This window comes from Aotus nancymaae, unplaced genomic scaffold (assembly GCF_030222135.1).
Source record: "Aotus nancymaae isolate 86718 unplaced genomic scaffold, 86718_ANA_hifiasm-v0.15.2.pri h1tg000029l, whole genome shotgun sequence".
Taxonomy (NCBI): Eukaryota; Metazoa; Chordata; class Mammalia; order Primates; family Aotidae; genus Aotus; species Aotus nancymaae.
The window spans coordinates 30,617,904-30,631,948 of NW_026988442.1; the positions used below are offsets into that span (position 1 = coordinate 30,617,904).

The following is a 14,045-nucleotide window of genomic DNA, read 5'->3' on the forward strand; positions in this document are numbered from 1 at the left end:
ACTGCAGGAAATGCTCTGTGTCTTGAATGGTGGTTACGTGGGTATATGCAATTGTCAAAAATCACTGAACACTTACAACCTGTGAAATCTACTTTATCTTAATTATACCTCTGTTAAAAATATATATGTCACAAAGAGAGGCAGAGAGGGAACAGAGCATGTGAGAAAATCCATTTTCTAACCCACACCCCATACCCACCCCCCAAGCCCTGCAAAATGAACAAAGTGAATTGACATGCTGTGTCCCCCGCTGGCAGCGCTCGCTGTGAAACTGCTTCAGGTGTTTCCTGAAATACACTGAGCAGAGAGGCCCATCTGCTGGGCAGGGAGCAAGCCGGGGGACTTGGGCAGAGCTGCCTGGAGACATGGCTGGAAAGGTTCCGGTAAGTTCTCACGGGACCAGGTGTGTGCCTGTGGACATCTCCCGTCTCATTGCAGCCCTTTTCTCCCCACAGGGCAGAGTGGAAATACAGTCTAGAGACTGGCACTCCCGTGCTGAGCCCCGGTCAACACCACCTGGTTTAGTGTTTATAGGACAGAGCCTGACAAGTAAATTGGGCTGTCAGAGCACAAAGCGGGGAACCCCATGCTGTGTGGGGTCAGGGAATGCTTCCTCCTCGAAGACTTATCTAAACAGGGGTCTTGGATGAGGAGAGGTTAGCCATGCCACTGAGGGATAGAGAGGGGTGGGCTCAGTTAAGCATCTCCCCAAGTCTGCCCTACATCAGAATCACCAGGAGACCTCTGAAAGCCCCCATGCCCAGGTCACATCCTGACAACCAACGCGGAGTCTCTGGGGTGGGACCAGGACATCAGTATTTTTTTTTCCTTTTCCGAAACAGCGTCTAACTTTGTCACCCAAGCTGGAGTACAGCGGTGCAATCTCAGCTCACTGCAGTCTCGACCTCCCGGGTCCAAGCAATCCTCCTGCCTCAGGCCCCCAAGTAGCTGGGACTACAGGTACGTGCCAGCAAGCCTGGCTAACTGTTTTGTTGAGATGGCTTTCACCATGTTGGCCAGGCTAGCTTCCAACTCCTAACCTCAAGCGATCCTCTGGCTTCAGCCTCCCAAAGCGCTGAGATTACAGACGTGAGCCACCAAGCCTGGCCTGGCATCAGTATTTTTTAATACAGCTCCCAGGTAATTCTAACATACGGGCAAGTTTGAGAACCTATGTTCTGGGTAGAGGTGACAGTGTGCAAAACCTAAAAGAAAAAGATCCCAGTGCATTTGAGAACTCAGGAGCAGACAGGAAGGGAAGCCAAGAAATGCATTTGAGGAAGTGTAGTGAGCTACACAGTACCCCCCACCTGACTCCTCCTCCCTGCAAACTTCACATCCACCCACAACCTCAGAATGTTCCTAATTTGGAACCAGAGTCTTCGCAGATATAACTAAGGTAAGAATGGAGACGAGATCACCCTGGATTAGCTCTGAATTCAGTAAGTGCAGAAAAAGACACACACAGAGACCCAGAAAGGGCCACGTGCAGACAGAGGCAGAGCCTGGAGCATGACAATCACAAGTCATGGAAGGCCAGGGAGACCGGCAGACACCAAAAGCTGGCAGGGATGGCACAGGCGGTTTCTCCCCTGAGTCTCCAGCAGGAACCAACCCTACAGACACCTTGATTTCAGACTTCAGGCCTCCGGAACCGTGAAATAATCCATTTCTGTTGTTTCAAGCCACCTGGTTTGTGGTCATTGGTTACGACAGCCTAGGAAACTAATGTAAGAGGGAGGCAGGCACCAGCTCTACCCCCACGGGGAAACTGGAGTTGAAGCTGATCACACCGAGGAGGCTGGGCTCAGGCGGGGGAGGAGGCTGAGCAGGAGGAGAGGGGAACTGCTCCGTGCCAAGTGGAGAACGGAGGGTAGGCTTGTTGTTGGGAAAGATGGGGTGTTCCCCCGATCTCTTCTATACTCCCAGGGAAGTGGGAAGTGCGGTTATCTACATGGAGTGGGAAGAAGTGGGGGTGGCATTCAGAGACTGGCAGACTGGAGAAGGGTCAAGTCAGTCTTCCCGAGAAAAGGAAAGGAGCAGTGGGAGCAGCTGGAGGGATCTCCTCAGCAATGCTGAAGCCCTAGTGGAAACAGAAGACCGGAACACAAGGGTGCCAGTCTGTGCAAAAGTGAGATTGGGGCTCTGGCCAGCTGGCATGCAAAGAAACATAAGCCACCTGCGCTTCGAGCAATCACTCCACCTTCCAAAGAACAGCCTCTGGTAGTTTGTTCATGTTGTTTCTGTTAGCATCTGAAAACTTACTGTTGATCCCTAAGACAGTACATAAAATGCACCTCCAGTCAGGCGAGGTAGCTCATACCTGTAATCCCAGCACTTTGGGAGGCCAAGGCAGGTGGATCACAAAGTCAGGAGTTCGAGACCAGCCTGGCCAACATGGTGAAACCCCATCTCTACTAAAAATACAAAAAATTAGCTGGACACAGTGGCTGGCACCTGTAATCCCAGCTACTTGGGAGTCTGAAGCAGAAGAATCGCTTGAACCCAGGAGGCAGAGGTTGCAGTAAGCCAAGATCATGCCACTGTACTCCGGCCTGGGCGACAAGAGGGAGACTCCGTCTCAAAAAAAAAAAAAAAAAAAAAGGGCATCTCAAAAGTAAATAAATTAGCCTTGCAAATAAGTACCAGCCCACAAAGTGTTTTTCTCACCAACTCACTCTATCTGTCATTGAGACTCTGGCTTAGTCAGTCCACAGTGTCTAAGGGTATGCTGTCATTAGTCAGTGACCATTTATTTTACAATATTCTGCCAATGCATGTTTTTGGCTAATTGCCAATATGTATTTATTGACCATCTCCCTATGGATTATACAGTAAGTCAAGTAGTCAATAAATACTTATGGACCTACTAGGCACTGATCTAGGGAAACAGGACAAAGTAGTAAATAAAAATGACAGAAAATTATTAGTGAGAACTAGAGTGGCCAACCGGTAGCTCAGCTTGCTATTGCAAGAAAGGGTCGGTTATGAAAACCAAAAGAAGGGATTTCATAGAACCAGAAAGTTGTAGACTCTGGCTTTCCAACCTACCAAGTGAAAACAGGTGAATCACCTTACCAAGAAGTCTCACTTTCCTTCTCTGTCAAAGGAAGGCAGGTGAATCAGGCAAATGCCTTTTTAAAAAGAAAAGAAAACCATTTTTGACATTCAAACAGCTTTCTAACACCCTGAAGGTCTTGCTGGAAGTACGTGTGGTTAAGTGACGATCCTCAAAGTCTTAGATCAACATAAGATAAGTTGCCTTGAGAAACCCAAAGACAGAGAGGATCAGGGGCTCCTCTTCCCGACCTTGCTACAACCCCCAGCCCCATCCTGGAAAGTGAGTCATTTGCCAGAAAGGGGAGACCTTATCTGCTCAAAATCCCCCAAATCACTGCAAGTTTCCTTCCAAAAACATCTTGAGAGGTTCAAAACCAAGACCTGGGTGGGGCAGCCACCATGACCAGCATTTGGTGGACAAGAGTGGGGTCTGCTGAGCTGAACAGGGGAATTCCATTATTTCTAGTAAACTGGTTTTCAACATGTGTTTTCCCTGGTTACCTACTTTTGGGTCTTTCTCTCCTAAGAACAGAACATAAACTCACCACCAATTCAGACTGACCCAAGAATTTCAGTCTGGACTCAAAGGCTGAAAGAAATCAGAGTGACTCTTCATTTCTAAAGACCAACCAAGATCAAGTTCTGGCCACTCTCCCGAAGAAGGGGCCATTCTCTCTCCTTCCTGGCTTTTCATCATGAGGGTTAGTCTTTCCCAACCTCTTCTGCAGAAAATACGCCTTCCCTCTGCATGTTAGTCTTAAAACTACCTCTGATTAACAGAAGCTATCTGCAGATTTTTTCTGACCCATGGAGTATTTTGATTTTGTTACCTTTTTTTTTTAATCAGGAGTTTTTTTGGTTTATTTTTAAAAACCGAAAGATTTCCAGCTCCCTTTGATATACACAGCAAAGCACCATGGCACAGGTTTACCTATGTAACAAACGCAGAGCCTACACGTGTACCCTGGAACTTAAAATAAAATAGGCCAGGCTTGGTGGCTCACGCCTGTAATCCTACTTTGGGACTGAGGTGGGTGAGCACTTTGGGAGGCTCGGATGGGTGGATCACCTAAGGTCAGGAGTTTGAGACCAGCCTGGCCAACGTGGCGAAATCCCATCTCTACTAAAAAATACAAAAAATTAGCCAGGCGTGGTAGTGGGTGCCTGTAATTCCAGTTACTCGGAGGGCTGAGGCAAAAGAATCACTTGAACCCTGGAAGTAGAAGTTGCAGTGAGCTGAGATCACACCACAGCACTCCAGGCTGGACAACAGAGCAAGACTCCTTCTCGATAGAAAAATAAAATAATAAAATAACCAAAATACTTGATGACATTGAGTCTACATTCCCACGTGGAAATAGTGGCTGCAGTTGAGTAGCAGCAGCACATTTGGGTGGGGAATGTCCCCAGTCTCCACTGCTCCCCATGTCTAACACCCAACATACTCCATTCATTTTCATCACCTCCCTGGCCTCCGCAGGAAATTGATTTTGTGACACCCAGTTATGGTAAAATCTCCAACAAAAAGGAAAAAAAGTTCCTGAACCATAATTTAATATGGAACATGATCATAACAACATAAAACAAAATGTTCTTAAAAGAAAGAGGCTAAAAAATAATAGAAAAGGTTTTTGTTTCTGAAACGATGTTTATTTTTTATTTTTATGCTTTTGAGACAGGGTCTCACTCTGTCACCCAGGCTGGAGTGCAATGGCATGATCTCAGCTCACTGCAACTTCCGCCTCCTGGATTCAAGTGATTCTCTTGCCTCAGCCTCCTGGGTAGCTGGGACTGCAGGCGCACAGCACCATGCCTGGCTAATTTTCTATTTTTAGTAGAGACGGGGTTTCATCATGCTGGCCAGGCTGGTCTCAAACTCCTGATCTCAAGTGATCTGCCCCCCTAGGACTCCCAAAGTGCTGGAATTACAGGTGTGAGCCATGGCGCCCGGCCTCTTGCTTATGCTTTTTAAAGTAACTTCTAAACTTTTGAACACTGAGCAGATAATAAGTGTTGTCACATCTAATTGCAAAAATTAACCATAAAACCATGTTAAAGTATAGGCAGACTTTACACTTAAGTATAAAGTACCTAAGAATGAGCTCGAAGCTACTACTTCTTTTGAAACCTGGTAGACACGTGCCAGGTTTCTGCCTAGTGTCCTTCCAAATGGCTGGTCTTGGTCACTTCATATTAGATTCTGAAAATCTTCTGCAATGATACAACCATCTGTCTGGGTGTCCTTATCCTCTCCAGACTGTAAACTCATTAAGGCCAGAGAAAGTGTCCTGCTCATCTGTGGATCCCCAACCCCTGGCACAGTGCAGGATACAAAACAGACCTTACAGAGGCGGGCTATGCGTGGGGCACAGGGCCTGGCTCCTGCATGCAAAGGCCCCGGTTCCAATCCCAACCCTGCCACTCTTTGGTTGTGTGCACAACTTACCCCCTTGTGACTCTACCTCCCCATCTGTAAAATGGGCACACTGACACGAGCTAGTGCCAGGGATTGCTGTGAATATACACGCTGAGCACTTAGCACTGTGACCAGCAGAGTCGAAGCTCAATGAGTGAGAGCTGCTGTAGTTTGTTATTGTTATTGAAAGAATAAAGGAGGAAAAGAAAAAAGGACACCATGCACAGCGAACTCACTCCAAATGCATCTGTCCGTTTAAGACCAGAATGATATTTACACATTTCAAGTCTTCTGAACAAAGCTATAGGCTACTTATTGGCCCTATTATTTTTTAATTTCCTGTGAGGCCATGAAACCTTCCAGAAGTAAACAGAAGCAGCAAGAAAACACTTCAATGTGCTCGTCTCTGGCCCTTCTGGTCATCTCAGGCCAGCATAACCCTGTGGGTCCCACACATTCCCGCAGGCCACCCCAGGTACCTCCCCAAGAATACCCTGCTTGGGGGGCGGTGGGGAAGCACATGGGCCCTAGCTTTCCAAAGAAAGATCTGGCCCCAGGGCCCAACTTACAGCACTCGATGGGGTTAGATGCAGTCTGCAAAGAGACAATCCTGCCACTGGACTCTGGAATGTGAACTCGGAAAACCAGCCTCACCCGCGTGTTCTTTCTTCCAATGTCCGTCTCACCTTTCCGCAGCTCAATGTCGGCGTTTCTAAGCTTCAAGATCCCCGCACAGTCGATGCTGCCAGGAGGATAAGAACCCCATTGTCACCAACTATCTTCAGGAGCAGGAAAGATCACCCCCAAAGCTGCCTTAGGCACCCAAAATAATTCCACAGCCGGCCACGGGGGGAAACTGCCATATACCCACATAAGCATTTCAGCCGGGAATGTATATATACCAAGGTGGGGGTAAAACACTGAACAAAGCGATTAGAGAAACTCCCCAGTGAAAACTACTTCTCTAGGGAGATCTTTCATGCCAACGCTTCTACTCAAAAATATCTGAAGAACTCTGTGTAACTGGGGAATATTGATGAATAGGTAAGAGGAGTGAATCAACATGAAATCTCTTGAATTGAATAAATGCACTGTGATTGTGTATGAGTGCATCCTTATTCTTAGGAAAAGCATCCTGAAGTATTTAAAAGTAAAAGGGCATAAAGTTTGCAACTACCTCTCCAATGGTTCAGGAAAAAATGGAGAGGCGAGAGAGAAAGTGACGGAGCACATGTCAAGCACGTTAATGCTTGGAAAATCTGAGGAAGCAAAATTCAGAAGCTCCTTGTACACTTGTTGCAGTATTTCTGTAAGTTTGAATTTATTTTCCCATCCAAAGGTTTTTTAACCCCAAAACGGGTGCAGTGATTCCCAAATTTTAGCCACAAGCATATCAGCCTTGTGAATTTGGACCTCTCTGCATCATTACTTAATGATCTCTCTAGGTCAAATCAATTTTTTAAATGTAAGTAAATTTAATCTGATCCCATGCAATTGTCATACAAAGATTCATGAATATTCTTCCTCCCAAAACGCATAAAAATATTGACATATTATACTTTTTTTAAATTTTTGAGACAGAGTCTCACTCTGTCACCCAGGCCGGAGTGCAGCAGTGCGAGCTCGGCTCACTGCAACCTCCAACCTTTGGGTTCAAGAGATTCTCCTGCCTCAGCCTCCAGAGTAGCTGGGACTACAGGTGCACACCACCACGTCCAGCTAATTTTTGTATTTTTAATAGAGATGGGGTTTTACCATGTTGGCCAGGCTGATCTCAAATTCCTGATCTCAAGTGATCCACCTGCCCCGGCCTCCCAGAGCATTAGGATTACAGGCGTGAGCCACTGCACCTGACCTACATATAATACTTTTAAAATAGAAACATTTAAAACAAAATCACAATGGGTGGATGGATCATGGACTGAGGACTGTCATCAACAGCTGCTACCATCAGTTCCGTAGAATCCCCTCTCCCAAATCCCTGCCACCTGTCCCCTGCTCGCTTCTCCAGGAAGACCCACCACCCCCAGCCCCCAGCCCTTACGTTGCCCTCATGTTGTTTTTTGGCTCCAGGGGGATCTCCAGGACTTTGGTGTTGCCCACAATCTTCTCATAGCTGGTGGTGGTGACAGTTTTCCCCGTGATTCGGTGCACCTGGTAGAAGGCGTGTGGCTTAAGGATCCGCTCATCAGCTGTCCCAATGAAGATCTGAAGTCCCAGAGGCTTGTTTTCCATGTAGCCATGGAGCTGGGGGGGAGAAAACAAAATCATTCAGATGTGGGGTGTGGTGGCTGTCACACCCCAAAAAAAAACAAAAACAAAAAACGGAGAACTCATGGCAACAGAGAGAGGATGGGATTCCTGCAGCATCTGGAAGAATGGAGAACTGGATAAAAGTGCCTGTTCCCCCACAATCTCTAAAATACTTGATATTATCAAATGTCTACATGTGTCTACCCTTGAGGTCCAGCCGGAGGGTAATGCTTGAATAAATTACAGGGATCCCCTCTAACATTGAATATTAAGCAACCACTAGAAAGAATACAGTAAGTCAGAATTGCACTTATGGAGAAACAGCCGGAAATTGTGCTTAATTGACAACTGGGGGTGGAAGAAATGATGCATAGGAGTGAGGATAATAACTGAAATTAACTGAAAATAAACTGAAAGGACAAACATAGAGCTCTTGCTAGTGACTGCCTGAAAAGATCAGAAGAGCAAACTTTCACTTCTTACATGACTATATTCCAATTAACAAAGTTTGACTGTATAATTTAAAAAAAGAGTGAGACAAAAATACCGTAGTCTAAGTCAAAAGATAAGTTAAATACTGAAAGAAAAGATGTGCAACATATAACAGATAAAGGATTAGCACATAGAATATACAGAGAAAGCCTACAGTAAGTAAATAAAAGATTCCCTGGCCATCTATTTAGAACTGAATTCCAATGCCGGTGGCTTTCTCCTACTTTTTATCCAGCCAAACACACTATATATATTTTTTTATCTCTTTTGCCTAATTCTTTCTCCCAGAACTAAACTGTCACCTCTCTGAGAGCAGGGGTGTTTATCTGGTTAATTTGCCACAAAATCTCTAGCACCTAGAACAATCCTTGGCACATAGTAGGCATTCTAGTACATATTTGATGGATAAATTAATAAGGCTACTGAACAGTAAAAAATGAGTAAGACATTTGAACAGGAAATTCAGAAGAAACAAATGGCCAGTTTGACTGCTAAGCAGAAAAATGCAAATTAAACAACCATGAGATACCATTTTTCACCCATTAGAGTTAGATTGGCACACATGTAGACATTTGATAATATCAAGTATTTTAGAGATTGTGGGGGAACAGGCACTTTTATGCAGATGACAGCAACATAAAATGGTATAACTCTTTTAAAGAGTATTAGAGCAACAGCTTTACTAAACTACATATAAATAAATAAACACTCTCTGACCCAGTAATTCCACCTCTCAGTATGCACACTAGAGAAACATTGTATATGCAGGAGGTATGTACAAAAATGTTTACAAAAACAAACAGAATAATGAACAATGAGTTACATCAATAGCCTGACTACTAATAGGATAGCTTAGGCTATGATACACTAAGACACATTTTAAAAAATAGTAAGGTAGAAGCCTATGAACTGACCCAGAAAGATCTAGAACACACTGTTGAAAAACAAAAGCAATGTGTAGAAAAATACATGCAGCATGATACAACTTAAAAAAATGCAGAATGTTTTCCATCCATCCATTTGTAACAGAAAAAGCTGTCAAAGGATGTGCTCCAAACTGACCACACCATCATCACCTCTATGAATGGAGGAGGAGCTCAAGATTGAGAACGTGATCAAAGAGGACTTTGACTTTATATGCCATGCTATAGGAAGAACAGATTCCTAGAAACCTGTGAAATTGTGTGTGTATTTGTGTGTGTGTGTGTGTATGGATGTATGTATGGAGATATATAGATATATATAGATATATAAAACAAGAGACAAAAGGACATTGATCTACAGTTTGATGATGTGTTCCTGTCTTGTCATTGAATGGAGAAACACTAAACCAATCATTTAATCTCTCTGTACCTCTATTCCTTTCTCCACTAATTGAATGGGATTACAAGTGACAATTCACTAAGAGCCCACTCTTCTCTGGAGATCCTTCAGTAGGATATCCAGTCACCTGCCAAAAGGCAAATTTGCAGGGTGATAAATAATTACACATGGTCTAGAATTGTGCTATCAAATGTAGGAGCCACTAACCACATGAATATATTAATTAAAATTAAATAAAATTGAAAATTCAGTTTTTCAGGTGCACTAGCCACATTTTAGTGTTCAGAAGCCACATGTGGCTAGTGGCAGCCATAATGAACAAACAGCAGATACAGAACATTTCCATCATCACAGAAAGCCCTATTGAACAATGCCAGTCTAGAAAGATGGCACACTCATGTCCCCTTCTAAAAACCACACAAAGAGAGAAGCTAGGAGTGGAGTTGGGCTAGATGATTGCCTTTTTCATAACCTGCCAGACACTTATGTAAGTGTCTGACACACCTGAGAGGCAGCCTTAAGCCAAGATGAAAATCCAAGTCAGAAGCCTCTTATCTGAAGAACACATACTGTTCTTGGCGACAAAACTTTTACAGGTGAGGAAACTGAGACTGCTAAGGTCAGGCAACTTGCCCTAGTCAAGAGGAAGAAGGGCAGCACTGAGAAGAGATTGTGTTTTTTGTTGGTTTTGCTTTGCATTTGAGCCCAAGACAAATGTATTTCCTCATCTCCTCTCCTGGATTTATCAGGAGTTGGTATCAAGAAGAAAGGTAGGATGGAGAGAGAACCCTGATGATGTGTGGCTGTTTCCTCCTTCATGACAGAAGAGCAGAAATCACCTGCTGGGTGTTCTCAAGGTAAACAGCCAGGGAACACCTAGAGATAAAATCTATCACGTCCCTACAGCTCCACCTGGATCCACCCACTTCTGTCCCCTCTCCTGTTGGCACACTGCCTGAGCCACCATCACCCCTCACTGGAGTGACCAGCACTGACTGCCCAGCTTACCTGTGGCTGGTCTTTCACAGAACAGCTCAATGATCTTTTAAAAATGCAAATCAGATCCGGACACTCCCCTGCCTACAACCCTCCAAAGACTTCCTGTGGCCTCAGAATAAAATCCAAACCCCACGTGATGGTCTATGAACCTCCCCACAGCCCAGCCTCTGCCTTCTTCTCCACCACCCCATTCGGCTCCTGCCAACACCAGTCATCCTCCTATTCCCTGAACACACTAAGATCTTTCTGACCTCAGGGCCTCTGCACAAGTCATTTTCCCTGCCTAGAACACTCTTCCACAGGCACACTTGGGTTTCAGATCTTCAGGTTTTTTTCTGAGCCAGATTAGATAACTCAGTGCTAAAGCCAGCTGCTCAGGCATTAGAAGAACCAGTTATTAAACCTATAGGAATTTTAAGAACCAGTTGACACCACTTTGGTCACTTTGTTATGTACATTTCCAGCCATAGTGGGAATATTTACACCACAAAAACTGACATATGCCATATAAATCAGGACTTCTCCCCCCACTGGAAGATTGGATGTTAAGCATTTATTAGCACATCACTGGAATATTTACTTCATTAACATCTGCAATTTCTTTGTTTAGTTATTTGCTGAATACCTCTCTCTCCCGCCTGAATGTGAGTTTCACAGTAGTAGAAACCTTGCTTATTTTGTTAACACGGTAAATGAACACTTGCTGAATAATCTGTCACCATCAACAGTAATGCAGCCCCAGGCGTGGTGGCTCATGCCTGTGATCCCAGCACTTTGGGAGGCCAAGGTGGGTGGATCTCTCGAGCCCAGGAGCTCAAGACTAGCCTGGACAACATGGCCAAACCCTGTCTCCACAAAAAAACCCACAAAAATTAGCCAGGCATAGTGTCACAAGTCTGTAGTCTCAGCGACTTTGTGGGGCTACAGTGAGAGGATCAGCTGAGCCCAGGAGGTGGAGGCTGCAGTGAGCCATGATGACGCCACTGCACTCCAGCCTGGGTAGCAGATGACACCCTTTCTCAAACAACAAACCAACAAAAAACAGTAATGCAGCAAGGAAAGCATCTGTGTCCCTCATGCCACACACCACACTTGACGTTCTACACATCTCACAACAATCCCATGTCGGATGGGCTCGCTGCCACCCACCTTTCACAGGTGAGGAAACTGAGACTGCTAAGGTCAAGCAACTTGCCCCCGTCAACACAGTGAGTATAGGGCAGTGCCAGGTTCCAAACTCCAGCCTCTCAGGCTCCGAACCACCTGCTTCCCCACCACCCTCTCCCTATCTTCAGTATCACTGGATTCTCTGATCTCTTGACTACAGGTCAGAAAGGGCAGGTCCTCAAAGAGAAAATAAGCAGGTGCTAAGGTGCAACATCAAGAATGTGCTTCCTGGGGCCGGGCGCGATGGCTCACGCCTGTAATCCCTGCACCTTGGGAGGCTGAGGCAGGTGGATCACTTAGGGTCAGGAGTTCAAGACCAGCCTGCGCAATGTGGTGAAACCTTGTCTCTTCTAAAAATACAAAAATTAACCAGGTATGGTGGTGTGTGCCTATAATCTAGCTACTCGGGAGGCTGAGGCAGAAAAATCGCTTGAACCCTGCGGGGTGAAGGTTGCAGTGAGCCGAGATGGCACCACTGCACTCCAGCCTGGGCAACACAGCAAGACTCTGTCTCAAAAAAAAAAAAAAAGAAGAAGAAGAATAGGATGTGCTTCTGCTGCACAGGAGAGAGAGTAGGGGAGGCGGGAGGGAGAAAAGAAGGGGCACAGAGGGAGATGGAGGGAGAGAAACAAAACGTGAGCTCCTCGAGGGGAAACCCTCCTCTGGGAAAGCCAAGAACGGCCTCTCTGAGTTAAGAGCAGCCCCTGGGTTGAGCTGGGCTGGCTCATACAATGTGAGCAGAGAGAATGCACCTCACACTGGTGAGGGTCCCTTCCCCGCCTCCCCGGGGAAGACCAGAGCGCCCTGTGGTATAGCAGAAAGCACACAGTTTTTTGCTTTGGGTCGGATGCCTCTGAATTTCGATGCCAGCTCTGCTACTCAATGGCTGTGTGACCGTGAGCAATTGCTCCTGTGCTGAGTTTCCATGCGCTCAGATAAAAGGGGACATCACCTCCCACCCTGCAGGCCTCTTCTGAAAGGCTAGAAAGGGTGACCTTTGTCGGACACCAAAGCACGGGGCACACGGTAGGTACCCATGAAACGAGAACTTTCCTTGTCATCAGAGGATGACGCAAATCGAAACAGGGAGGTGATATTACAGAACTGAATGGAAGGGTGAAGAATGAATGTGAACAACTAACAAAGTGAGAAGCAACACGAACGCCTCCCATGCGGGAAAGCCCGGGCGCTAACTTCAGCCTTCCGGGTGGGCTGGCTGAACAGTTGCTAGCTTGGAGTATCAGGGGAAAGAGGGGCCAGGTGAAGAAACCTCGGCATCTCGCATGAAAAGAACACTTCCCGTCCACCCTCCATCCGCCCCTTCTGCAAAAGGTGCAGAATGTGCCCAGAACCCCAACTGCTCAGCTGCCTCATTCTGGAAGAGCCTTCCTCACCAGGTCCCTGGAGGCTTGATAAGAACAGCCAGCCATTTACTTGCTTCTCCAAAAACTCAGTGATTTGGGTTTTGCAAATAGAACTGGATGTTTTGAGATGATGTGATCTGCCCTTCAGGTTCCAAACTTCCTGCCATCCCCATTTTTGGGAGACCTCAGTCAGGAGGCTTTGGTGTGGCCTTTTCAGGCTTCTCCAAAGGTGAGGTCTTCTCGGTGGCCTGGGCCAGCACGATCACACTCCGGGCACAGCAGACACATCCTGCAATACAGGAGCTCCATCCATGTCACCAGCCTCCTGAGCGAAGAAAGCGCCACTTCCTGCAGCCAAGGTGAGAGCGAAAGTTTTCTGCTTCTTGTAATTTCCCAGGCGGTTGAAAAGGTTCCAGGAAGAAGCGGTGTTTCTGGTGCACACAATGAAGGCGGAATGCACAGGAAGGGGGTGTCCACGGCGTCCATGGGGGTGGGGGCCCAGGTGGCAGCTTGGTGGGACTTCCATCCACCAACCTTCCCATCAAGGGAACCCACAAAGCAACTGCAGGCTTGGGGTTGTCATTCTATTCATAATCCACTGTATCCCCTTGTCAGCTCAGCTACTTGAAACAAGAGATCTGAGGAAGGATGTGATTTAGACATCCTGCCATAGTTAGCTACACAAATGCTACCATCCAACCTCGTCACAAGGAAAACTGTGCCCCCTCCATAGGGGAAGACCTTTCTACATGGTATATTGGGATCACTTGCAGACATAGCTAATTTAATCTCCGTAACAATGCTCAGAGAAGAGCAGTGTTATCTCATTGTTAGATGGGAAGGTGAGGCTCAACCAGGTTAAGTAACTTGCTCACAATCCTACAGGTCATAAGTGATCAGGTGGCAATGGACCCCACTGGCCCTGTTTGATTCTTCTGTGGTATGGCTGACTCCTGATTCACAAAGAGGCA

At 46.1% G+C, this 14,045-nt stretch overlaps 1 protein-coding gene across 6 annotated transcripts in view; it reads right to left on the reverse strand.

Annotated features, from left to right (window-relative positions):
• The window catches only part of NFATC2 (nuclear factor of activated T cells 2), a 158,717-nt gene that overhangs the window by 85,000 nt on the left and 59,672 nt on the right, over positions 1 to 14,045 (reverse strand). For all 6 annotated transcript variants that reach the window (XM_012467464.3, XM_012467466.3, XM_012467461.3 and 3 more), the window contains exons 4-5: positions 7,521 to 7,723; positions 6,046 to 6,218 (exon numbers count right to left, since the gene is read on the reverse strand). In XM_012467464.3, the coding sequence (XP_012322887.1) occupies positions 6,046 to 6,218; positions 7,521 to 7,723 (376 nt within the window). The remainder of the gene's footprint in view (positions 1 to 6,045; positions 6,219 to 7,520; positions 7,724 to 14,045) is intronic.